The sequence below is a fragment of the Doryrhamphus excisus genome, linkage group LG1 (assembly GCF_037039965.1).
Source record: "Doryrhamphus excisus strain RoL-2023G ecotype Guam linkage group LG1, RoL_Dexc_Guam_v1.1, whole genome shotgun sequence".
NCBI lineage: Eukaryota > Metazoa > Chordata > Actinopteri > Syngnathiformes > Syngnathidae > Doryrhamphus > Doryrhamphus excisus.
Genome location: NC_136357.1, coordinates 29,047,545 through 29,073,268, shown reverse-complemented (window position 1 = coordinate 29,073,268; position 25,724 = coordinate 29,047,545). Strand labels below are relative to the sequence as shown.

Below are 25,724 nucleotides of genomic sequence, written 5' to 3'. Positions count from 1 at the left end.
TTGTTAAAGTGTCTGGCACTTCCCATGCACCGAAATGATGACTGTTTGTCTGCCATTTTTTTTCTCAGCTTCTCCGCATCCCCTCTTCATGCATACTTCTGTTCCAGCTGATACAGCAGAAGGTGTGACCGTTTTTCCAAGCGTGGCATAATCGATACACGTCCTGATTCCTTTGCCAGCGCGTTGTTATGGCGACTAAAGTCCAATCCTTGGCTGGGCATGCCACCAAGTCAGAGTGCCAATATGGAGATTACACCGTGCTTGAAAAGCAAGCCACAAATTCTTTCATATCCTCTGGAACCAAAGTATGTTGCAAACAAGGAAATGAGCGGCAAAGTCCAAGATGAGTCGTTGCTTTTAAACCAATCGCAACAGAGTCAGCGTGGTCTGTGGAGCACACTGATCAATCCGAGCGGATTGGCCGAGAGGAGAACAATGCAGATTTGCCCCATAAACAATATTTCAAGAAAAAAATAAATTTCAGCTTTGTGACATCAGTGAAAAAGTTATTATTAGTATCAACTCAAACTTTTGTTTTTTTTTCTTTTTTTTGTCCCCAAATATTTCAACTTTGTTCTTAAATAGTCTGTAATTTTTTTGTGGTAATATTATGACTTTACTGGCAGAATATTTTTGTATTTTATTTCCATAATATTGAAATAAACCTTCTTCTTCTTTCTCGCCACATCACTATCTCTCCTCCGGACATGTCCCGACCATCTCAGTCTGGCCTCTCCAAGGCCTCCAACATGTAATGTCCCTAGGATGTACTCCTTCCTGATCCTATCCATCATGGTCACTCCCAATGAGAGTTCTGCTTCCTGTCTTCTTCTCAGTGGCATTATTGGCAATTGGCAACAATGGCAAATTACACAGGGTGACTTATGGAAGTTGTACTTCACTCAATAATAACGCATCAATTATTAAACCTCATTTTCCAAATATTACAACTTTAATTAGTTTTGTTTTGTAAGAATCCAAAAAATGTGCATATATTTATTTAATATTTAAACGTATTATTTGATTGAATTATTATATAATTTTTTTATTATTGTTTGACCCCCGTGTGGTCTAAGTTTATTGTTATTCTTCAGCTCTTTTTATGTTTTTCAACTTTTTAAATTTCTTCCTGTAATTTATGACTTTTTATTCCCATAATATTTTGCCTTTATTGCTGTAACATACAGTACATTTTTCCGCAAAAATGTAAACTTTATTTATTTTGTTTTTCACAACATTGCGACTGAATTTGTTTCCAATGGCACCATTATGCTCCTAAAATTAGGTTTTTGTTATATTATAACTTTTTTTCTTGTAATATTTTGACTTTTTGTCAAATTACTACTGATTTTTCATTTTTTTTTTTAAAGTTTGTTTTGTTGTTAACTTATATTTTTATGTGCCGCTAATACCCACATGGCCCCAAACATGCATTTTTCAGACCCCTATTGTCCCCTAATGTCCGGGTGGGAAAAGTTTGGGAACCACGAGAAGAAGTTTTTCAATATTTGTTTGATGCAACTTTTCCCGAGGTTGGTGTAAACGCCCCCTGCACCAAGTTTCCTTCCAAAGCCGACAATAGCGCTGGAATACATAATCAGCCTCTATTAACATATCTTTCTTTAATGCATGTACAATGAGAAGGGGAAGTACACCCCCGCTGCTGCGACCTGGTGCAGGTTTTGCTACAAAACCCATTTCTGCTCATGGTAGGTTTTTGTTTTATTTTACAATTTTTCAAATCAAGATCAATTCTGCGCCATGATCAAAGCGTTATGATCAATGGAGAGCGTTTGAAAAGTGTTATTTTCCGGCAAAGTCAAATTGTTCCTGAATGTATTATATAACTGTACACATAATCCATACGGGCAGATACGGCCCTGATTGATCCTTAAATGCCCCGTGCTTAATCAGCACCACACTTAGGCCTTGAATCGATACAAAGGTGGATGGCGGGTCCGGGCCTGCCCGACAAATTACACGGGGTGACTTATGTGAGCTGCACCGGGACTGTAGAAATACCTCACAGCACCTCCACCGTCTGATGGACTTCGCTCATGAATTACGCAGCTGACATCGCGCGGGGGGGGGCTCTCGGGACAGAAGCGCCGACCGGGGGTGCCCGGAGTTTGCATCAGTTGTTTGTTCTAAGAGATTTGGATAAAAGCTCCCTGCCTGCCTGCCTGCCTTCTGCGCTTCTGCTCTTTAAGACATGAACGCTTTTCAAATGTGCGCCGTTTGACTTCAGACTGAAATGAAGTCGCCGAACAAAGAAAGCACCACTTCTGACTTCTGTTGCCTGGCATCTTGTCCTTTCTGTCCGCAATTTCATCACTTTATTCAACTTTTGGACGCCACCGCCGACTTGTGTGAAAGATGAAGTGAGGAGAACAACCATGTTTGATCGTGCTTCTGGCAGTCATTTGGGCGTCGCGGGGGAAATATTTGATCCCCTGCTGATTTGGGGAATTTTTGAAGTTGACCCCATTAAAAAAACATGTCAGATCATTTGACTTGTCCCATCATATCTAATCTCAGCGCCCTACGGTTTCCGTGTTAACGAAATTGTGGAATTGCTCAGTAAATCTACTGATATCTGCTGCTAAATGTGGAAGCTCGTGGAAATTGACGTTTTTCCTCTTTCTGAATGACTTTTCCCAAAACAATGGTATACACCGAAAGGAATATTCCGATCTCTGGTCTACATGCGGCGCTATAATCAAACAGAGTAGCCAATGGGGCATGCCCAGTAAAACGTAAACATCAACGTCACGTGATACCGACTTCCCAGAGTTTTTCTTTCACTTGTTGGAATAACTGTAATTATAACTAATAACTAACTAATAAATATTTTTTTTCAGTTTTTCCTTTGTCCAGTCTTGAAATTTTGTCAAATAAAAAATAATAAAAAAACAATAATAATAAAAATAATAAATAAATAAAAATAAAAAAAAACTTAATCTATATTAGGAAAGCAGGAAGTGAACAAATGTAACAGTTAGTGATTGTAAAAGTACCAGATGGAGGGGTAGGATTTAATAAGCTTTGCTTCTTCCTACTCCTTTTGGACATGTGGAACTGGGAACTGATTATGGGATGCACTCAATTGGAATCTGATGCATGTTCAAATGAAATTAAACCATTACCATTACCATTACCATTACCATTACCATTACCATTACCATTAGTTTGGATCAAAAAACAAATTTTCCGCAGTAGTCCAGGGCCGATTGGTGGCCCCCATTTTTAAAACTGAAGATGCGTCATATCTGAGCATGCGCTGAAAGAACGCACCCGGGATAAATTTAAACAGGAAATGATGAAATTCAATCTTGCTAATATTTGATATGTTTTATATAGATATATATTTTCATTTATCAGCGCACTCAGTGGCGCCCTGCTGTAAGAGTTGGCGTAGGGCCCGGCACGGAGCCCGGCACGGAGCCCGGCACGGAGCCCGGCACGGAGCCCGGCACGGAGCCCGGCCCGGAGCCCGGCACGGAGCCCGGCACGGAGCCCGGCACGGAGCCCGGCACGGAGCCCGGCACGGAGCCCGGCACGGAGCCCGGCACGGAGCCCGGCACGACTCATAAAATGACGATAATGCGATGGCTCACATCAGATTATTTAATGATAACAACAAGACAATTCATACTCCAAATAAAAGAAAAAAAACTGATCCCAAGGTGAAACCAACGGAACGCTCACTCACTCATGACTGTTCATTTGTGTTGGTAATAAAAGACGTGTCATTTAATTCACGTTCTCCTCTCCTGAAAATTAACGACAGTGGCAACCTTGCAAAATAAATCATAAGAATGACTCCAAGTGAAGGTAAAAATAGTCCACATATGAAGAGAAATTGGATGAATACAGCTGAATATATCATCTTTTCATTCATGTCATTAATAAAAGTACTTTTTTTTCCGACCGCTTATCCTCATGAGGGGTCACGGGGGTGCTGGAGCCTATCCCAGCTGTCTTGGGGCGAGAGAGAGGCGGGGTACACCCTGGACTGGTGGCCAGCCAATCACAGGGCACATATAGACAAACAACCATTCACACTCACATTCATACCTATGGACAATTTGGAGTGGCTAATTAACCTAGCATGTTTTTGGAATGTGGGAGGAAACCGGAGTACCCGGAGAAAACCCACGCATGCACGGGGAGAGCATTCAAACTCCACACAGAGATGCCTGAATTTGGAATTGAACTCGGGTCTCCGAGCTGTGAGGCCTACGCGCTAACCACTTGCTCACCGTGCAGCCAGTATACTTTTAAGTATTCCACGTTATCATCAATGTACTCATTATAGCAGCATGTATATCAAACGATAAAAGGTTTTTTTTTAGTCAAAATAGGTGTGTCCCAATGACGTGCATTGTTAGCCAGCTCATATTAACTCGTTTTCTGGCGTTATAATGCACAGGAAATGCAAAGAAATATGCGTTGATGCATTTTCACATAAGGATTGTGAATGATGGGCAATATTCCACCAAAAGTGCACTTCCCCTTTAACGGCTATAAACGGCTTCTCGGCTGCTTATCCTCACCAGGGTAGCGGGAGGCCGACAGCCAATATTTATGATGTTTTTATTTTGATATTATATAACGACATATAGTTTTTCTGTGATTATAAGAAGAGCATGCTCAGAGCCGCCTCATCGATTTAGCTTCCTATGGATTCATCACCTCCACGCAGCATTTCCCCCCCGTTGTCACTCGGTAGATATGTTCAGCCGTAGTGATTTTTGTTGATCCTGTTTTGCAAGTTTAATAAGCGCTAATAATTGCGGTGGAACGCAAGAAGCCCTTAATCGACAAAAGTAAGACGTCTTGAAGCTAGGAGGGACTAAGTTGATCTATTTATTGACAAATCTCAATGACCATCCGTTCCATCTCTCTGTCCTCGCCTGGTTTACTTATCGGTGGCTATTGATCCATGGGGGGGGGGGATCAGGGCCATTTCACAGATTGGTGCGCCGGCAATTGAGTGTTGCTCATTTAAGACAAAAACAGCTGATTTAATCCAGTCAGTGGGATTATGGTCTGTGCTTCTCAGTGTGGACACAAGCTAAGCTCAACATTGGGAAGGGAGCATAAAGTAGCTGGTGTAAAACTGAGGGGAAAAAAAGACCAGTTATTAAAATATAGTTTCATAGTTAGGTTATCATAACAAAGATACAAGACACTATCATTTCATTTGTGTCATAAATCATGATGACGGATTTTGGCCATATAGCATATTGCTCTGCAGTCTTTTTTTCATAAGACAAATTATAGTAAGGCTTTATTGATTACTTTATTCTTATTTTTGATATCCAGCAAAACAGAGTATTTTTAATAAACATTTACAAATACATCAACAATACCATACACAAACCTATCTGACATTGGTTATCAGTTAAGTTGACCCCTTCATTGTCGACCAAAATTTATGACATTTTATGAAACTTATGTTTCAGGTTAATATAGAACAGACTGAATAGGTGTAAGATATGCTAACACGATGCTTATTCAGCTACACAAAAAAATAAACATGAACAGAAAAGGCGTTCGGTGTTTATGTAACATAAACACTTTTTTCACTTATAAGTCGCTCTGGAGTATAAGTCGCAGGAACAGCCAACCTAGGAAAAAAAGTATGACTTATAGTCCGGAAAATACGGTATGTCAACAAAAAAATTACACAATTGGAACTACATCATTGACTAAGTCTTGTCTCCTTTAACCACAAGTTTGTTACAGTTTGTCGAGAATTGAGTTTCAATGTGCACAGAAGCTAGTCGCTAATGACGACGTGCACTGACTAGATCCAGGATTCTCCGTCGAAAAATTTCAACCCGTACTTGAGACTTTGCCTCCACCTGTCTTGTGTTGACGATAAAAGTTTTGAAACTTACTCAAGACTTGCTACTAGCTCTGACAGGTAGCATTGCGATGCTTGTTTTAAAGGTCATGCAAGGTTCTTTACTTTATATACTGTATATATATATATATTTATATCGTTGACAAAACTACACCAGTTTGACAGTACTCTTGGTTTATTTAAAGTTTGCCTCTCCAAAGATCTGAAGTAGGGTAAACGTCTTTGATGATCCATTTGACGTATTCATGAATTCTCTTCTATCTTTTGTGTTTGTTGTGGAAACATAACTTGTTCTCTACTGTGGCATATTGACCCATTTACACAATACCTGGATACAACTTAAATGAATCACGCCGTCCTTAACTCATCTCGGTTGACGGGGAAACTTTGCGCGGTCATTTTGAGCGGAGACTTGCTGTCAGCAAGCCGGCGTCGTCCATCATGGTGGAGACGTGCGCGGGCCACGAGGGAGCCGACTGGTCAATGCCGTTTTGCGTTCCATACGAAAGGGCTGAGTGCTGAGATTTGGCAGGTAGACATTGTATTAAGATCTTAGTGGCTCTTTGGTGGCACATTGGAGGAAAAGCCCGAGATTAGCACTTTTAATGAAACTGGAAACCCTTTCTTTATCACTCCCTCAGGTGTGTTGCACTTAACAATTGGATGTTTTATTAAGAATGTGTTCAATATCCTACTCTTCAGTGGGGGGAATAGGTGGTAAGTTTTATTCTTAGTTCTGTAAATTTGTGGATTTTTAGTCAAATTATGGTCATGGTTTAATTTCATTAGAACATGCATCAGATTCCAATTGAATGCATCCCATAATCAGTTCCCAGTTCCACATGTCCAAAAGGAGTAGGAAGAAGCAAAGCTTATTAAATCCTACCCCTCCATCTGGTACTTTTACAATCACTAACTGTTACATTGGCTCATCGTTGTGCATTGTTTGACTTCCTTACTCAATCCATTCCATAGTTTGATTCCACATACTGAAATGCTATGGCTAGCATAACATAGTCCCACGCATGCACGGGGAGAACATGCAAACTCCACACAGAGATGGCCGAGGGTGGGATTGAACTCAGGTCTCCTAGCTGTGAGGCCTACGCGCTAACCACACGGTCACCGTGCAGCCAGTATTCTTTTAAGTATTACATGTTATCATCAATGTACTCGTTCTTGCATTATAGCAGCATGTGTACCAAAGAATTAAACGTTTGGGGGTTTTTTTGTAGTCAAAATAGGTGTGTTCCAATGACTTGCATTGTTAGCTAGCTCATATTAACTCGTTTTTTGCCGTTATAATGCACAGAAAATGTAAGGAAATATGCATTTTCACATAAGGATTGTGAATGATGGGCAAAATTCCACCAAAAGTTAGTGAAACCTAAACATTATTAGAGACCTGAAGGCATGAAATAATAAGATAATATAATATAAAATAAATAATAGGAGTCGCCAATTAACCTAGCATGTTTTTGGAATGTGGGAGGAAACCGGAGTACCCGGAGAAAACCCACGCATGCACGGGGAGAACATGCAAACTCCACACACAGATGCCCGAGGGTGGGATTGAACTCGGGTCTCCTAGCTGTGAGACCTACGCGCTAACTACTCGCCCCCGCCGTGCAGCCCGTCAAAACATATTGATAAAAATAATATCAATTTCTCTTTGCCGCTAATTGCTAAAAGTGCAGTACAATCCGTCTAATTGTCCTACTGTGGTTAAAGAGCACGTCTGTGTTCTCTGCAATGTAATGTAAGCTTCTAAAATGAGCTTCTGTAAAGCATCTCTGTCTAAACTCTGGTCTGACAGCTTCTGAGGCTTTTAGTCTTGCAAGTGAATTATTGTCTGACTTACAATAGCAATGTTTTATTCATTTTACTGGCAAATAGAAGAGAGATTGAAAGAGAAAGCAATCCCACACAACACAAGGCCAACATAAATACCCAACATAAATGGAAAAATGCATTGTCTGGTACACAGCAGTACATACCGTACGTACACGCCTACACTTTTAAGTCTTGAATTGGTTTGCGGTATAATCCGACCCGATTGTTGCTGACTGCTGATAAACTCTAAACTATCTATAATGAAATGATGGCTATCGTGTTCCCTGTCTTTAAGACATTAACAGACCAAACTCCAACTTGCTTTTTTTTTGTTTAATATGGAATTATGGGCTGTGGTTAGCACACACCCCTGGTTTAAGGTTTTTTTTTTTTAATCATCCTTGGGATGATTTAAATTATTATTATTTTTTTTTTAATTTATTTTTTATTTATTATTATTATTTTTTTTTATTTATTAAATTTTTTATTTTTTTATTTTTTATTTTTTATTTTTTATTTTTTATTACACGGGAGCCGCACGGGTGCAATGACAATAAAGAAAGTCTATCTGTCTATTTTTTTAGGAGGGAGGAGGACGATGGGGCCCGGTGACGTCTCTTCCCAAGTGCTACTGCGGCTGTTCAGCTTCATCTCCCTGGTGATGACCCTCAACCCAGATGATCCCAACGTGTGCAGCCACTGGGAGAGGTCAGTTTTCCACATCTGAGCCTCCGAATGTTGAAAATGGAACAACTCCGCTCCAAATAATGCGGTCAAGTAATGGATGCCGGGCCACAAATCGCCGGCTGTCGGTTATCAGGCAAAAGGTTTACTCCCGAGGCTGTAAATTCTCCGTGATGGTAATATGACTGCTTGAGCGGTCTCATCGCTCGGGGAATAAAATCACCGTGCAAATTCTGATGAGGGCAACACTGAGTGAAGATGCTGTGATCGATGACCTTCCCGTGTAATCAGCAGGAACTGAGGATCATTTTCACCTTTTTATTAAAGATGAGATCCAATGATGTTTGGCCCCGACAACAAACTGGGTATTAATATGACAGCTTCAGTACTTCCTTAAATATTACATTTGCTGTGATTTACTACGTTGTTTACCATCTCAGCACACAACTACAGTAAAGTCTCGTTATATCGATATTGTCGGGAGTCGGCAAAAATATCGATATAACCGGACTGTCGATATATCCGATCCTGCGCCGAACTGCATTAAAAGTGGGCAATAATGCACTCGACATTGTTCTATACACACGAGAGAAGCCACAAACGCCAGCATGTACAAAAACAGTGATTATTGCAAGCGATAAAAAGATATCTGAATACAACACAATTAAATACATGTATTTGTACGCTTGTGTCTTCGTCGGAATAGGTGTGTATGCTATGTCAGTTGGTTCTTCTGTTGCAGGCATGTGTTTGGCCAGCTATGTGGGGCGGGTTGAGCATGACCTGTGAACCAGGAAGTGCGGGAATCGGTGTGTGTGCTGCGCTCTGGTGGTGGAAGTGTGAAAAATAAGTTGACTGGAAGCAGCCGTTCGCCGTGTTCTTTTTTGGTATTGAAATCCTTAAGCAAAGATTGATTTAAGCTGCTTTTGTATCGATATAAGCAGACCAAATTGGCTGGCGGGAGATGAAAAGGGCATCGTAGTAACCGGATTATCATAATAACCGAGTATCGTACTAACGGAACTAATTATATCATAAAAGACTAGAAATTTGCCGGGAAATGGAAATAGTATCGTAATAAGCAGTACTTCGATATAACGAGACTTTACTGTATGATGGATTTATGGAAAGCTATGCTGGGATTTTTACCTGTACTATCATTGTATGAATGGAATGAATTTCAAAGAAATATTGCTTTTTTTAAATTATTATTAACAGTGTGTCCTAGGAGTTCAAAATCGATTCATTTTGTTCTGGTACATTTTCTGTCTGTTTTTATTTATTTCTTTTCTTTTTAGCAAATCCTGCCAGATGAGAAGTCCTTGAATTAGACGTTGAAGGTTCTGCTGTGCAAAGCTCTTTTGATGATCTGATAATTACAGCGGCTTTCTCGTGAACAAGCCGTGCTGCCTGCCGTTTGAGGTGCACCACCATCCTGACGTTGGGTATCTGCTGTTCTTCCAGTTATGCCGTGACTGTCCAGGAGTCTTATGCTCATCCCTTCGACCAGGTCTACTATACCAGATGCACCGACATCCTCAACTGGTTCAAATGCACCAGGCACAGGTATGAACAGCAGGAGAAACGCTTCTGAGTATCTTTTTGTCAGGTTCAAACTCCCGTGACACTTAAAACCACTTAAATACAGAAATACAGAAGAGACAGACAACAATATTCAAAGTTACTCGCAGCGAGTAGAGTGAAACCACATACCCGGTGACATGCAGCTCCACTCTGAGTAAGAGTTATTCTCTTTGGGGGTCCCTACTACATGGTCTTGCAACTCTAAGAGGGGGGGGAGGCAGTTGCACGAGCTGTGTGAATATGTGAGAGTAATTACTTTTATTATTATTTTAGGAGTTCTTATCTTGCACACATTCTTACAGGATTAACATGAACATCTGCAGGGTCGCTGTTGGCGCATCCAGGCACCTCCAGGACCCGAGGGTCGCTGGGGGTCTCTGATCAGGGTCACTTTCTATTGTCTAAGCAAATGGATATAATGGTGATAACTAACATTATATTTATTCTATCTACATTTTATTCTAACACAAACCGAGGAAAACTTTTTGACGTTAACTGAAAACAAGTGAAAACAAACAATGCTAACTGAAGTTCCACTGTATTAGCAAGCTGCCAACAAGACATTTTGTGATAAAAATACATTAATAACACAGTTGCGGAATGTATTAAAAACACGACAAGACATGTTGCGGAACATGTTGTATACTAACTTGAAAATGTACACAAACCGGGACAAACTTTTTGACATTAAGTGAAAACAAGTGAAAGCAAACAATGCTAACTGAGGTTCCACTGTATTAGCAAGCTGCTAACAAGGACGTTTTGTGATAAAAATACATTAATAACACAGTTGCGGAATGTATTAAAAACACGACAAGATGAGCAACTTGAAAATGTACGCAAACCGAGGCAAACTTTTTGACATTAACTGAAAACAAGTGAAAACAAACAATGCTAACTGAGGTACCACTGTATTAGCAAGCTGCTAACAAGGACGTTTTGTAATAAAAATACATTAATAACACAGTTGCGGAATGTATTAAAAACACGACAAGACATGTTGCGCAACATGTCGTATACTAACTTGAAAATGTACGCAAACCGGGGCAAACGTTTTGACGTTAACTGAAAACAAGCGAAAACAAACAATGCTAACTGAGGTACCACTGTATTAGCAAGCTGCTAACAAGGACGTTTTGTGATAAAAATACATTAATAACAAAGTTGCGGAATGTATTAAAACCACGACAAGATGAGCAACATGTCATATATTAACTTGAAAATGTACGTAAACCGAGGCAAACTTTTTGACGTTAACTGAAAACAAGCGAAAGCAAACAATGCTAACTGAGGTACCACTGTATTAGCAAGCTGCTAACAAGGACGTTTTGTGGTAACAATACATTAATAACACAGTTATTAGCGGAATGTATTAAAAACACGACAAGACATGTTGCGCAAACCAGAACGCAAACCGGGGCCAATTTTTTTTACGTTAACTAAAAACAACCGAAAACAAACAATGCTAACTGAGGTTCTACTGTATTAAAAAAAAAACATGTAAAAAGATCCACAACTTATTCAGGAAAAGTCAGATATAATTAAGATGCCATGTCAGATATGAAAAATGGACATCAATCAATCATCGGCATCCATCCCGTGCTGGTATATTGTGTGTGCTGTATATGGTACAGTACTACTGTAAGCCCTACTGTAAGTACGACAAGCAGACATTCACTGCAGTCTCCCACTAACACTTGCAGTGATGCGGCCATTTTGATGAAGGACTGTCAGCGTATTGGCTTTAATGAGCACATTAAGCTTTATAGCCACCAGTTAAGCTCCTTCCGCTAAGCGCTGAGTCATTGAACTTCAGGGAGAAAATGGCAGAAAACACCAACGTCCTTGAGTGAGCAGGAGAACCCTCCCCCCCCCCGACGCTGAAGCCACTCTCGCCTTTTCCAAAGATGATAGATTTCATCGCCGTTTTTTTTTTATGGGAATTTCATCGGACGTCATCCTGAATATATTAGATTCGCCGCTTTAAATGTTGATTCGGTTAAGTCGGTCGGGGTTGATTAGCCTTTCAGTGTTGCCAGGAAGTCATGACTATAAGAGACGCGTCATATCTGATACCATAAGATTGGAGTATTTCATTCATACTCACTTTTACTGTACTTATATGGCGAAATCAGGGGTCTCAAACTCGCGGCGCCAGTTTGAGGCCCCCCACCTTGATACCAAAGTTTCATGTTGAAATGCACACCGGACACAATTAACATGATTTTGCCCCGCCCTGTTTTGCTTTGTATTAGCAATGAAGCTAAACTTATGATTCTGGGTACAAATAAAAGCAGGAAATGATTTGGAATAAAAAGGGAAAATCCACGTCAAGATAAAGCATCTCATCAAACATGTCGTTAAAGTTACCACGCTGCTCCCAGATGGAACTGAGTACCATGCTAACTTGCTAATTGGGTCAAATTATGAAGTTTCATTCATGTTCATGTTAAAGGTTAAATAACTGTTAATACTGTACATTTCAATCTGAAAAAAATCATTTCTCCACCAACTGTATGTGGTTTCTTATGTTTTTCTTATTTGCTGTTTTATTATTATTTTACTGATTTATTATTGATTGATTTATTGTCTTTATTCTTAATTTGTTTATTTATTTTTTTCATCTTATTTTGTGTATAGAAAAATAAAAAACTGTGGAAAACCGGAACCAAAGTACTGAAAAAGTGTAGGGTATAGCAGAAGCAAAAGCTTTGAAGATTTGATTTTTTTTCCAGTTTTTAATAAATGCGTTTCGTTTTTTTTTTTTTTTTTTTTTTGAAAACCTGATGCGGCCCGGCTTCACCCAGAACCTAGCTCCGGTGGCCCCCAGGTAAATTGAGTTTGAGACCCCTGGTCAAAATGATATCTAAATGAACTCCGATGTCAGCCACACTCTACAACAACACACAAAGAATATGTCAAATACAGTCGTAAAATAATAAAATACAAAATAAAAGCATAATAAAAAGAGAACAACTACTTACTTTTATCCCCGAGGTTGTCTATGTTAGAATCTCCTTGCAACAACTCACCCAATCCATGACCCGACTAGCATTTATTAGCATGAAATAATCATAATCCTTTTCATGATGTTCATTTTCACGTCCACGGTGAAGGCTTTCCTTTTCTTTGGTGCACTGCCGTTTGGAGAAGATTGTGAAAAGGAAAACTGCACTTTTTGGATTTTTTTTTTCCCATTATTAAAAACCTAGATTTGGAGTTGCACCTGAAAAGTATACTTGTTAGTGCACCTGCAGCCATAGAATGAATGAATTTGCCGTCCAGATTGTTGCCGCGGCAGGTAGACGGAGGGCAGAAACCCTCCCAGTGCTCCTGCACCCAATGAGTGATGATGCTTTGTAGAACAGTGACAAGCAAGCAGAGGGATGTTGGTTAGCCTCAAGGTAAACACTCTTCATATTGTTGTGCTTTTCCATGTTACTTCTTTGAAAAAATATTAGTATTTGTGATTTATGGATTATACACAATCTGTGTTTGAAGGTTAGCTACGTAGGAGCAATGTTTGAAATCATATGTGTCGTTTTTGGTCACTTAGCTTATTGCAGTGAAACTCGACGTTAAAACTCTTCTACAGTAATCTAGTTCATTATTACTATTTAAAATGTCACAACACTTCCTGTTACAGTAATTTTTTTGTTTATGGCCGTGAATTGGTGTGATAAGCGACTGTGATAAGTGAATTTCCACAAAGTATGATTCCTTATTTTATAAATATTTTTATAATCAGAGTATACTAAACATGTGTACGACCTTCTAAATGCGATTTCTAACATTATTAGAGAGCTCTACAAACGAAGTAACATCCCTATAGTCACCTTTACACTTGTATTAGCTAATAGACTCGCATGTTAGCATTGGGAGAGATCCTTGTTGTTGCTTTTTTTTAGTTTTATTTTGTGTGCAGTACTATTGTCTCATCAACATCATGTATTGTAATACTGACACCTAGTGGCCAGTTTAGAATACAACATATCACGATATGTCTCAGTGGGCATTGGGAATTTAGCCATTTTCATGCTTGAAAATTTTTCATTATTTTAATTCTCTTTTGGCTTTTCCCTTCAGGGGTTGTCTCCATCCAACCCTGTCTTTTGCATATGTCCTCTACGTCTACTACATCCATAAACCTCCTCTTTGGTCTTCGTCCACGCCTCCTACCTGGCAGCTCCCCTCTGAACATGTCCCAACCATCTCAGTCTGGCCTCCCTGACTTTATCTCCAAGGCCTCTAACACGTAATGTCCCTCTGATGTACTCCTTCCTGATCCTATCCATCCTGGTCACTCCCAATGAGAACCTCAGCATCCTCATCTCTGCTACCTCCAGTTCTGCTTCCTGTCTTGATGTCGCAAACATCCGTGTCTGACCTCACCTGTCAGCCTGTCCATCACCGCAGCAAACAGGAAGGGGCTCAGACCTGATCCCTGATGCACTCCCACTTGTACAACACTGTAATGTAACGTATTGAGTATTGATTGTCGGTGCTGTTTATCAGAGCGTGTGCATGCGTTCTCACCGTGTGCAGGATCAGCTACAAGACGGCCTACAGAAGAGGCGTGAGGACCATGTACCGACGCCGCTCTCAGTGCTGTCCGGGTTTCTACGAAAGTGCAGACCTGTGTGTCCGTAAGTCGGGTCCCCCTTTTGCATGTACTTTGGTGACGTAGCGGCATATTCTAAAATGAAATAAGTCATTATTCATGAGACGTATTGTGACATGTGACAGTGATTTATGCTAGTTCAGCGTCGATACAGCGACAACACGCACGCTCTTGTTGGGATGGCTGTGTCTTCCAGCACAAGACGTGTGCTCCAGTCCTCGGGTAAAAAACGCCGACTCTAGTTGAGTCTTTGTAGCGAAATTGAGAGCTAGGTATCTATGTAGGTATCCATCAAGTAATAATATTGGGAAACTGTTGGCGTTTTTTTTTTTATTGTTTTTGTGAGGTGTTTAGTGTCAAAATAGGTATTTTTCTTATGAGGTCCGTTGTTAGCTAGCTCATATCGACACATTTTCTTGCGCAAGAAAAGGGGAAGAAATATGAGTGCGGGTTTCATATAAGGATTGTGAATAGGCAAAATTCCAAAAAAAAGTGCAGTTCCGCTTTAAAGTTCCACTGTAACGCCGCTATTGCTAATGTAATACTTTATAATACTTTATAATTTTGACTTTATTCTTTTCCAAAGAAAAAGGGAAGACATAATTACAGCGTTGGCTTAAGAAGAATCTGTTCATCCTCCAATCTCCTGTCCTTATCTCATGGCTACTGATGCATTCCCCCCCCAGTCCAGCAAAATAAATCAATTATTCACTCTAGATGGTAAATTCTATAGAGCCGTGCTGCTTTTTCATAAGTGAATGGCTTGGCCCGGGGGGGGGGGGGGGATGGTAAAGAGGCACACATTGTGTGTCTTTATTCAGCATCTGCTTGTAAACAACTTAATTTGATTCTCCTGTTGGACTTGGACAAATAACCCGCGAGTTCATTGTGCAATGTTGCGCACACACACACACACACACACACAGTCGCACACACACTCCTGTGCTTTGAATGGCGGTTGTGACCTAGCGTGCGATACACAGAACATGGCTGCCGGCTTTGCCAAACATGAATGACTCGGGACAGGTCCTTTGTTGTCCCGCCCCACATGCTCAACAAGAGCTAATTGAAAGGTTCCTCTCTTCCACGGAAGAAAGCTGCTGCTGGTGGCCTGGCTTTCCCAGATTTTTTTTTATATATTTTTTTTTGCAGCATTTTCATCCGGTTTATAGCCTATCCCAGCTGTCTTCGGGCGAGAGGCCGGGGTGGCCAGCCAATCCCAGGGCACATATAGACAAACAACCATTCACACTCACATTCATACCTATGGACAATTTGGAGTGGCTAATTAACCTAGCATGTTTTTGGAATGTGGGAGGAAACCGGAGTACCCGGAGAAAACCCACGCATGCACGGGGAGACCATGCAAACTCCACACAGAGATTCGAACCTAGGTCTACATGCTAACCACTCGTCCACTGTGCGACCCCTATAACTCATCAGGCTGTAATTAGATTTTTGTTTCATTCATTCATTCATTCATCATCTGTGGTTAAAAATTCTTAATTCAGACCAAGAATACATAAAAATTGCTTTATATGCATATTTTTGAACTAATAATAGGCCATAGAGACTGAACACCCCCCCACCCCACAACGCCAGTTCCCTGCGCTGAAGCACTGGTGTACAGTAACCAAAACATGTACTTAAACCAAGCTCCTCACTATCTTTTATGGTGATTCCAGCTTGTGTTCACAACCTTGCTGTTTACTATCCCAAAGTTTATGATCTTAGATGAGGATACAAATATAGGTTGAGTGATTTGGGAGGAAACCGGAATACCCGGAGAAAACCCACGCATGCACGGGGAGAACATGCAAAATCCACACAGAGATGGCCGAGGGTGGAATCGAACTCTGGTCTCCTAGCAGCGAGGCCTGCGTGCTAACCACTCGTCCGTAGTGTATTAATAGCTGTGCTTCTCAATTGGGGCAGATTTTTTGTTGCCCCACCCCCACTATTTGAGAAGCACTGGCGTACAGTAACCAAAACATGTACTTAAACCAAGCTCCTCACTATCTTTTATGGTGATTCCAGCTTGTGTTCACAACATTGCTGTTTACTATCCCAAAGTTTATGATCATAGATGAGGATACAAATATAGGTTGAGTGATTTGGGAGGAAACCGGAATACCCGGAGAAAACCCACGCATGCACGGGGAAAACATGCAAAATCCACACAGAGATGGCCGAGGGTGGAATCGAACTCTGGTCTCCTAGCAGCGAGGCCTGCGTGCTAACCACTCGTCCGTAGTGTATTAATAGCTGTGCTTCTCAATTGGGGCAGATTTTTTGTTGCCCCACCCCCACTATTTGAGAAGCACTGGCGTACAGTAACCAAAACATGTACTTAAACCAAGCTCCTCACTATCTTTTATGGTGATTCCAGCTTGTGTTCACAACATTGCTGTTTATTATACCAAAGTTTATGATCTCAGATGAGGATACAAATATAGGTTGACAAAATATTACAACGATGCAGTACAGCAACCACAATTGTGGAGACGCTGTGCCGTTCCCGCTGTCGATAGATGGACGGATGAATAACTCGGGCACTCGAACCCCTCAACCACAATAAGGTGATGTGCAACATACTACGATCCGCACCGAGAGTCACTGAGCAGGAAATTGGAACGGATCTGTCGTTGGCTGCAAGAGTTGTATGAACAACTCTGCTATCAGTGACAGACGTACTTTTTACATAAAAAAACCAAACATATACACCTCATTCTTTATTCGCTCCAATTCAAGCTAGCTTTGTCTGTCACTGTCACTCAGAAGGGAAAGAAAGATAAATATCGCATCATATCACAGCGATAGAAGAGCAAACAGTCTCCAAGCTGTCAGCCTGTCGCCTCCCTGCGCACCTCCTGTACTTCCTGAATGATGCAGTATTCACCGTTTGATGTACAAGTGATCCTTGTTAAATGACTTGGAGGGGATGATAGAAAAAGTTCAACCTGTCAGATTTGACCAAGTTGTGACGCTTCCTTTCATCTTTGCAGTATTTTGGCTTGAAGTAAGATGGCTTTTTCATTCAGATGACACACATGCAATCTTTACTTTTTTTATATTAAAATAGCAACTCATTTAGTGCAGTCGAGGTTTCGGTCAGGATGACCAAAAAAAATTATTTTTTGGGATAGAATTTGTGTTATAGTTTTATCATTTGGGAATCTTAAATACTAAGAACAGCCAGCCAGCGACACTTTATAATTTAAGGGGAACTGCCCTTTTTTTTGGAATTGTACCCATCATTCACAATCTTTTTTCACAATCAATCCCATTTCTGTGCATTATAACACCAGAAAACGAGTTAATATAAGCTAGCTAACAATGCACGTCATTGGGACACACCTATTTCCATTACAAAAAAAAACCTCCAACAGCATTTTATCGTTTGATATACATGCTGTGATCATGCAAGAACAAGTACTTTGATGCTAACTTGTAATACTTACAGTATCTTGCTGTATTTTGATTATTTGAAATTTAAAAAAAAAACGTATTTTCTCGCAGCATTGATCCTCCAAGTAGGATTCCTTATTCATTGTGTTGTACTTCCTGTACTTCCTACAATGGGTACCGTCTAATCAGGGTATCTTTACTGACACTTTGTGACCAGTGTACAATACTACATCCAGTATAAACAGTATGTATTTGAATGCGTCTTCTGAAAGCCTGATATATTGTTTGTATTGTCTAAGCGAAAATACAACCGATACGTACCAGATATATGTACGATATGTCTTGATTGTGGGGCTGCATGGTGGACGAGTGGTTAGCGCCGGCCTCACAGCTAGGAGACCCGAGTTCAAGTCCACCCTCGGCCATCTCTGTGTGGAGTTTGCATGTTCTCCCTGCGCATGCGTGGGTTTTCTCCGGGTACTCCGGTTTCCTCCCACATTCCAAAAACATGCTAGGTTAATTAGCCACTCCAAATTGTCCATAGGTATGAATGTGAGTGTGAATGGTTGTTTGTCTATATGTGCCCTGTGATTGGCCGGCCACCAGTCCAGAGTGTACCCCGCCTCTCGCCCAAAGACAGCTGGGATAGGCTCCAGCACCCCTTGTGAGGATAAGCGGTAGAAAATGAAAGAATGTCTTTATTGTCTGTTAAAATGAGCTCGACGGTTATTAACATACGCTGTACCGTCTCTGCGTTTCAGCCTTGTGTACTGAGGAGTGTGCCCACGGCCGGTGCGTCTCTCCGGACACTTGCCAGTGTGAGCCGGGCTGGGGCGGACTGGACTGCTCCAGTGGTGAGTTCAAATGTTCTACCAATAGAGGTTCTGAAAAACGATAAAGGAAGCTCTGAGGTTGGGGTTTAGCCATTCGCCAAGGAGCCTAATGTTTGTAGAAACAGTCTTCACTGCAGTCATTAGGATACCCCATTCTGATCATTTAGATTGGTGACTAAATACTTTTGGTAATATGGTGTATTATGGTGTATTTGGTTCCACAGACGTTAAATCAATATGAATTGGACGTGGCGGGGTAACGCTATGAAAGGCCTATCTGAAATCTGGGAAGCAAAATAAATCAAATATCCTCTGGCAACGTGGCTGCAGATTATTACACCGTAGCAGGAAGTCTCTTCCTTGTCACGTTTCAATATTAGAATACGTTATTTGTTTATGGCCTCTGCTGCATTGTAGCGAGGGCGCCTCGTCGCTCCTGTGGTGATATCGAACTCAGCCCTCAGCACATTGCAGCTACATTGTCTGCTTGCTCTCATCACAAAGAGCCGATACATCTTGGAGTCTCTCATAGATTTGGATTGTGGTTGTTTGTTTACTAATATTCCCTGTTAGGGCGAAAGGAGTATTTGTGATGACTATGTACTACCTCATTAGTTTACATACGGTCGGTAGGGGCGCCATGAATGCGGTACATATATGACACTGGATGTTCACCACCACTGGTCAATTTTAGACCAGCTAACTCACTGAAGTCAATCTGGTACTTGATTCATTTGGGTCACTTGTCTGAGCCGTTTGTGCTTGGTGATTCATTCATTATTCCAGCTGTCTTTCGGACGAGAGGCGGGGTACACCCTGGACTGGTGGCCAGCCAATCACAGGGCACATATAGACAAACAACCATTCACACTCACATTCATACCTATGGACAATTTGGAGTGACCAATTAACCTAGCATGTTTTTGGAATGTGGGAGGAAACCGGAGTACCCGATACCCGAGATACCCGAGCGGGGAATCAAACCTGGGTCTCCGCGCTAACCACGTTCCATTATTGCGAGTTAGTATGATTCCTTATTTATAAATAGAATATTTTCATAGTTAAACCTAAACATTATTAGAGACCCGAAGGCATGAAATAACACCCCTATAGTCACATTGACGCTACAAATTATCCAAAAAAGTGGACATAATAGGAGTGGCCAATTAACCTAGCATGTTTTTGGAATGTGGGAGGAAACTGGAGTACCCGATACCCGAGATACCCGAGCGGGGAATCAAACCTGGGTCTCCGCGCTAACCACGTTCCATTATTGCGAGTTAGTATGATTCCTTATTCATAAATAGAATATTTTCATAGTTAAACCTAAACATTATTAGAGACCCGAAGGCATGAAATAACACCCCTATAGTCACATTGACGCTACAAATTATCCAAAAAAGTGGACATAATAGGAGTGGCCAATTAACCTAGCATGTTTTTGGAATGTGGGAGGAAACCGGAGTACCCGATACCCGAGATACCCGAGCGGGGAATCAAACCTGGGTCTCCGCGCTAACCACGTTCTACCATTGCGAGTTAGTATGATTCCTTATTTATGAATAGAATATTTTCATAGTTAAACCCAAACATTATTAGAGACCCGAAGGCATGAAATAACACCCCTATAGTCACATTGACGCTACAAATTATCCAAAAAAAGTGGACATAATAGGAGTCACCAATTAACCTAGCATGTTTTTGGAATGTGGGAGGAAACCGGAGTACCCGAGATACCCGAGCGGGGAATCAAACCTGGGTCTCCGCGCTAACCACGTTCCATTATTGCGAGTTAGTATGATTCCTTATTTATAAATAGAATATTTTCATAGTTAAACCTAAACATTATTAGAGACCCGAAGGCATGAAATAACACCCCTATAGTCACACTGACGCTACAAATTATCCAAAAGTGGACATAATAGGAGTGGCCAATTAACCTAGCATGTTTTTGGAATGTGGGAGGAAACCGGAGTACCCGGAGAAAACCCACGCATGCACGGGGAGAACATGCAAACTCCACACAGTGAAAGCGGTTAGCCTGCAGAACTTCCACGGGTTTACTTTGGTCTGCTGGACTGGTAGCGTGGACGAGAAGTGGGGGGGTAGCAATGAGAGGAAGCGTCCCTTTGAAAGACGAGCATCAAATCATGCAAACTATGATGGACACGATGCTGTAAAGACGGCCAAGATGATCACAAACGATAAGATAACGAGAAAGAAAGCACAAGGAATAAAACGAATAATTTCCACTGAAGATAGTAAAACCGTGATTATTTTTTTTAATTATTTTGTACTTCTGAGGACACAAACGTTCAGTCTTGATGTGCATGCAATTTTGATCAATTCCTGCGATAAAATTAAACTTCATTTTTAAGGCTTTCAAGGCCAGACATGTAACTAAATAAATGTGAGAAAAAGATTAAATGAAGAAAATGGATTATAAGATACACAAACACACAACTTTTATTTTGTTGGATATTTGCTTTTTGGTACAAAACCCATTTCATTTACCCGGTATTCATTCATTCATTTTCTACCGCTTATCCTCACAAGGGTCGCGGGGGTGCTGGAGCCTATCCCAGCTGTCTTCGGGCGAAGACCCTGGATGGTGGCCATTCGCTAACAAAGCCGTATTTATGTTTTTTTACGTCGGTCATAGTTTTAGAAAATTTAATGCATACGTTTGATGTCCGTAGGTGGGAATACTTACTGTATACCATGTATATATACTGTAGCCCAAGAACGCAGTATTCCGAATGCCTTGGAAAATCAGTCAAAATCAGATTCCAAGTGAGTGCATCCCATAATCAGTTCCCAGTTCCACGTGTCCAAAAGGAGTAGGAAGAAGCAAAGCTTATTAAATCCTACCCCTCCATCTGGTACATTTGTTCACTTCCTGCTTTCCTAATATAGTTTGGGGTTTTTTCTTTGTTTTTTTTTTCTTTTTCTTTTCTTTCTTTTTTTTCTTGGCCGGTCCCGAGAGGGAAAACGTTTGTGATTGAATGAGTTAATATAGTTTTGAAATTCAAACTATGACACCTGGCGTCATCTCAACCAAAGATTTATTTAAAAAAAGTCTAATATTGTATCTCGGCTTGTGTTTTAGGAGTCATTTTAGCAGGTTTGACCTCAATAACGTTTGTGGTTGTTTATCCCGTCGCTTGTTGTTGCGCCTTCGCTTGATAGAGGTGACGGTGGCGTTTGAATCAATGACATCACACGACCCCGCAACACAAAGGATCACCGATCGCTCAACTTCCAGGTTTGTGGCCTCACTCTTCATTCAAAGGGGGCACGGCCAATCAGCGTTTTTCATCCGCTGGGAGAGTATCGTTTGATCTTAAATTACAGACCCGCCGACACGTAGTCATTATTCCCGCTTTGGCACACATGGCGACCTTTCAACACGCTTTGCTCCTCTCCAGGTATGCATTTTCTTGCATTTCACCCGCTTCAGTTTTAGAGCTCTGGATTCCCGTGTCGAGGCACCAGCGTGCGTTACAACGGGGTCGCTTCCTCCCACCGCAAACCGCCTCGCTTAGCTTGACATCACCTCCAAAGAAATGACCATAAAGGCCGTGACGGTTCGGCTTGTAGGACATTGTTTGCTGTGTGTGTCTGAATCGTTCATCGAGCGTAAAAACCCTCAAACACGCGGCCCACGGGCCAGATGTGGCCCGCAGGACACGAGTTTGAGGCCCCCGCCTTGATATGAAAGTTTAATGTTAGTGCGGCCCGCGCAACTTTGATATGGATGCTGTATGGTATCATGTACCCAGAAAAAATTATTATCATGTTAAAGGTTAAATAACTGTTAATAGTTATCCTCCATATGCGTGTGGAAGTGGTACGTTTTTGGCTATTTAAGTTTAAAGGAAATAACTTGAAGGCTACCGTTTAGGTGGCTAGCTCTCTAGTTTGCGAGTTAGCATGTGTCTCAAGACCCTGCAGTTGCACAATATGTTGTAAATAAAAAGAGTATAAATGTGACTATAGTCGTGTTTTGTCATGTCTACAGGGCTCTAATAATGCTTTGTTCATTTTAATATGAAAAAAATCATTTGTCTACCCACCAACTATATGTGCTTTCTTAAGTTTTTATTATTATTATATTTATTTATTACTGATTGATTTTTTTTATTCTTGATTTGTTTATTTATTTTTCATCTTATTTTGTGCAGAAAAATTTTTTAAGATATTTGAGAACAATGGAATGTTTTATCAGAGCTTTTATTGTAGAAAATGGAAACCAAAGCAGTAAAAAAGTTAGTATATTTTCCATACATCATATGTTGTAGTTCAAATAAGTTGTTGTTGTAAGTTTTTGAAAGGAGACAACTTGAGGCCGTTGTACAAAGTACGTCGTTAGCATGAATACATTAACTCTGCGTCACTCATCATTGACATAATTAGAAAAGTGTACATTGGGGAATTTGTTCGATACGTCTACGCAACCTTGTCCTTCTTGTTGGCTTTCTTGCGCTTGTGGCAGAGTGACTTCATGAGATGTGCTCAAGTAAATAATTGATATAGGTCCAAAAGGTTAAGTTGTCGGTAAGAAGACAGGAGGATGAGCTGGAGGAAAAAGAGAAAAGTACGGGCGAGTAAGACGTGACATGCTTGGTGAAGAGATGAGTTTTCAATCCCCACCGGTACATAAGCGGTGACTCTGCAGTCCTGAATGAGATGGGAAGGTCATCCTTCCACCGGGAGACGCGGGTGGAGGGTGGGGGGGGCAAAGTCTGTGCGCCGAGAGGCAATCACCATAGGAAAGAAGGAACTAAGCCGCCGGGTTGAGCTGATAGGCTGCTGTTGGCTAAACAGGAGACAAAGACCCCTGGGAAGAGTCTGCGCTTTGGCTTTTCATGAACATTTCTTGTATTACAAAAAGCTAACGCGGCGCACTCACCTAGCTAGTTTTTATCTTCAAACTCCCATTCAAGGACTTTAGCTGCGATGTGAAAAGTTTGGAGCGTGAATGGCGTAGTACTGTAATACTGCATACGACGTATACCACGACCTACTGCAGTCTCGCCGCTAAGAAGGATGAGCGAAGATTCTACCAGCAAAACATTAGTGAAATTAATTATGAGATAGGAGGAGATACCTGCCGACTTTGGAGATTCCGCTTACTTGACGAGATCCCAGCCGGCGTCCTCCCAGACCTTCTCCAAGGTCACACGATGGTGACAATTTCAACCCGAATTGTTCAGCGTCGCACTCTCTACTCACACTCTACTGATGACTTCTGTGTCGCGTACTCTGCACTTTCCGTCGTTCTATCGCCATTTTTTCAAATACGCATTCACTTGTTCATTGCGCAAGAGGCACAAAGAGGTGATGATGCATCTCTACAAAAGAAGAGGGCATGTTTGGTGCAGTTTTAAGCTGGAAAAAAACGGCCCCGAGGTGGCAGAAGTGCATTTTATAACAGCACGGCGCGGCAGCAACCAGGCAAGTGAAACGCCATCTCGCCTTGTTACGTGAAGGAGGTGACGGGAAATTTTAACACCTGCATAGTTCACATTTTTGATCAGATTAATCATGATTAATCACGATTAGCGACTATGTCTGAAATATGCCCAATAGAAAAACAAACGATAATATATATGTGTATGTATTATTCATTCATTTATTTTCTACCGCTTATCCCCACGAGGGTCGCGGGGGTGCTGGAGCCTATCCCAGCTGTCTTCGGGCGAGAGAGACCGGCGCTAGCTGTAATTGCTGCTAATGTGATAAGTCAATAATTCAAGTCTGGTGCTTGTGTGTCTCACCGTACAATTACTGACGCCTGTTGACCGATGTTGAATATTACAACATTTTTAGTTTAGCTTAATTTAGGCAATAAAATACTGCAAGTGTACAATATGCCTAAATATCTTTATGACTCTTTTTCTTTGTATCTTTGTGACTTTGACTCGTTATCTTTATTATCTTTATGACTCATTTTAACAGGCTGTGTTCAACCATGAAACAGTCTGATTTATTAATCAATATACTGTATGTTTGATCGAGTTATGGCGTGAAAAAAGCATAAAAACAATGTTTGAGATGCAGCTGATGTCATTCTGACGTATTATTATTAGTCACCTACAATCTACTGTCGCTTAACCGAAAGGTTTGGAATGCAAAAATGGTTCCTTAGCATTCCCATAGCACTCGCCATGTCACGTACACACAGTGTTCTCTCGCAATTTTGCTTATTTTTAACATTACATTGTGGTCTACATCCTTGTGGTGTATTAGAGCAATCTGTTGTATGTGTGTTGTTGTATTTTCTACTGCTATCTGTAGAGGGTGTTGTATACTCATGTGAAAGTTGAAGACAGTATGTGCATCCAGCCACAGCGCTCCCGATTGGCTCAGGGAGAACCCGCCCATTGTGTTCTGATTGGTTGTCAATCAATCTCCTTCATGCACCACTGCAGAGTTTTCCTCTTTGCTAGCGACCGTCATTGTATCATGCCACGTAGGGTGCCATTGTGGAATATTGGAAATGAATCTTTGGTTCATAGAGGACTAAAACACTCAAACAGGACCAATATGTTTTAACAAGGATACAAAAACACCACAGCCGAACTGCACCGGGACGAGACACAGTTCTTGTGTCCAAGCAATCGATTGTTAGAATTCAAACGAAATTTGAAATTTTGAGAAAATATGTGCCTGTCTGAGAAAGTGTATTGTTAGCCCTGTTAGCCTGTTAGCCTATATAATAATTGTAAACAAATACGGTTGGCTACTTTTAAACACGCCACAAACCCACACTTTTAAAATGTTTATGTCTTTGTACTCAAATCGTAATGTTTTTTCATCAAGCATTGAGATTCCGCACTTTGGTCGTCAGCTCTTGAATGCACCGCAGTGAAACACACAAACGTCA

At 41.1% G+C, this 25,724-nt stretch overlaps 1 protein-coding gene across 3 annotated transcripts in view; it reads left to right on the top strand.

The window, feature by feature from the left end:
• The window catches only part of LOC131132286 (multiple epidermal growth factor-like domains protein 11), a 74,818-nt gene that overhangs the window by 12,208 nt on the left and 36,886 nt on the right, over positions 1-25,724 (top strand). For all 3 annotated transcript variants that reach the window (XM_078793406.1, XM_078793401.1, XM_078793396.1), the window contains exons 2-5: positions 8,290-8,413; positions 9,854-9,955; positions 14,519-14,619; positions 18,764-18,856. In XM_078793406.1, coding sequence (XP_078649532.1) covers positions 8,304-8,413; positions 9,854-9,955; positions 14,519-14,619; positions 18,764-18,856 — 406 coding nt within the window. In that variant the 5' untranslated portion in view covers positions 8,290-8,303. The remainder of the gene's footprint in view (positions 1-8,289; positions 8,414-9,853; positions 9,956-14,518; positions 14,620-18,763; positions 18,857-25,724) is intronic.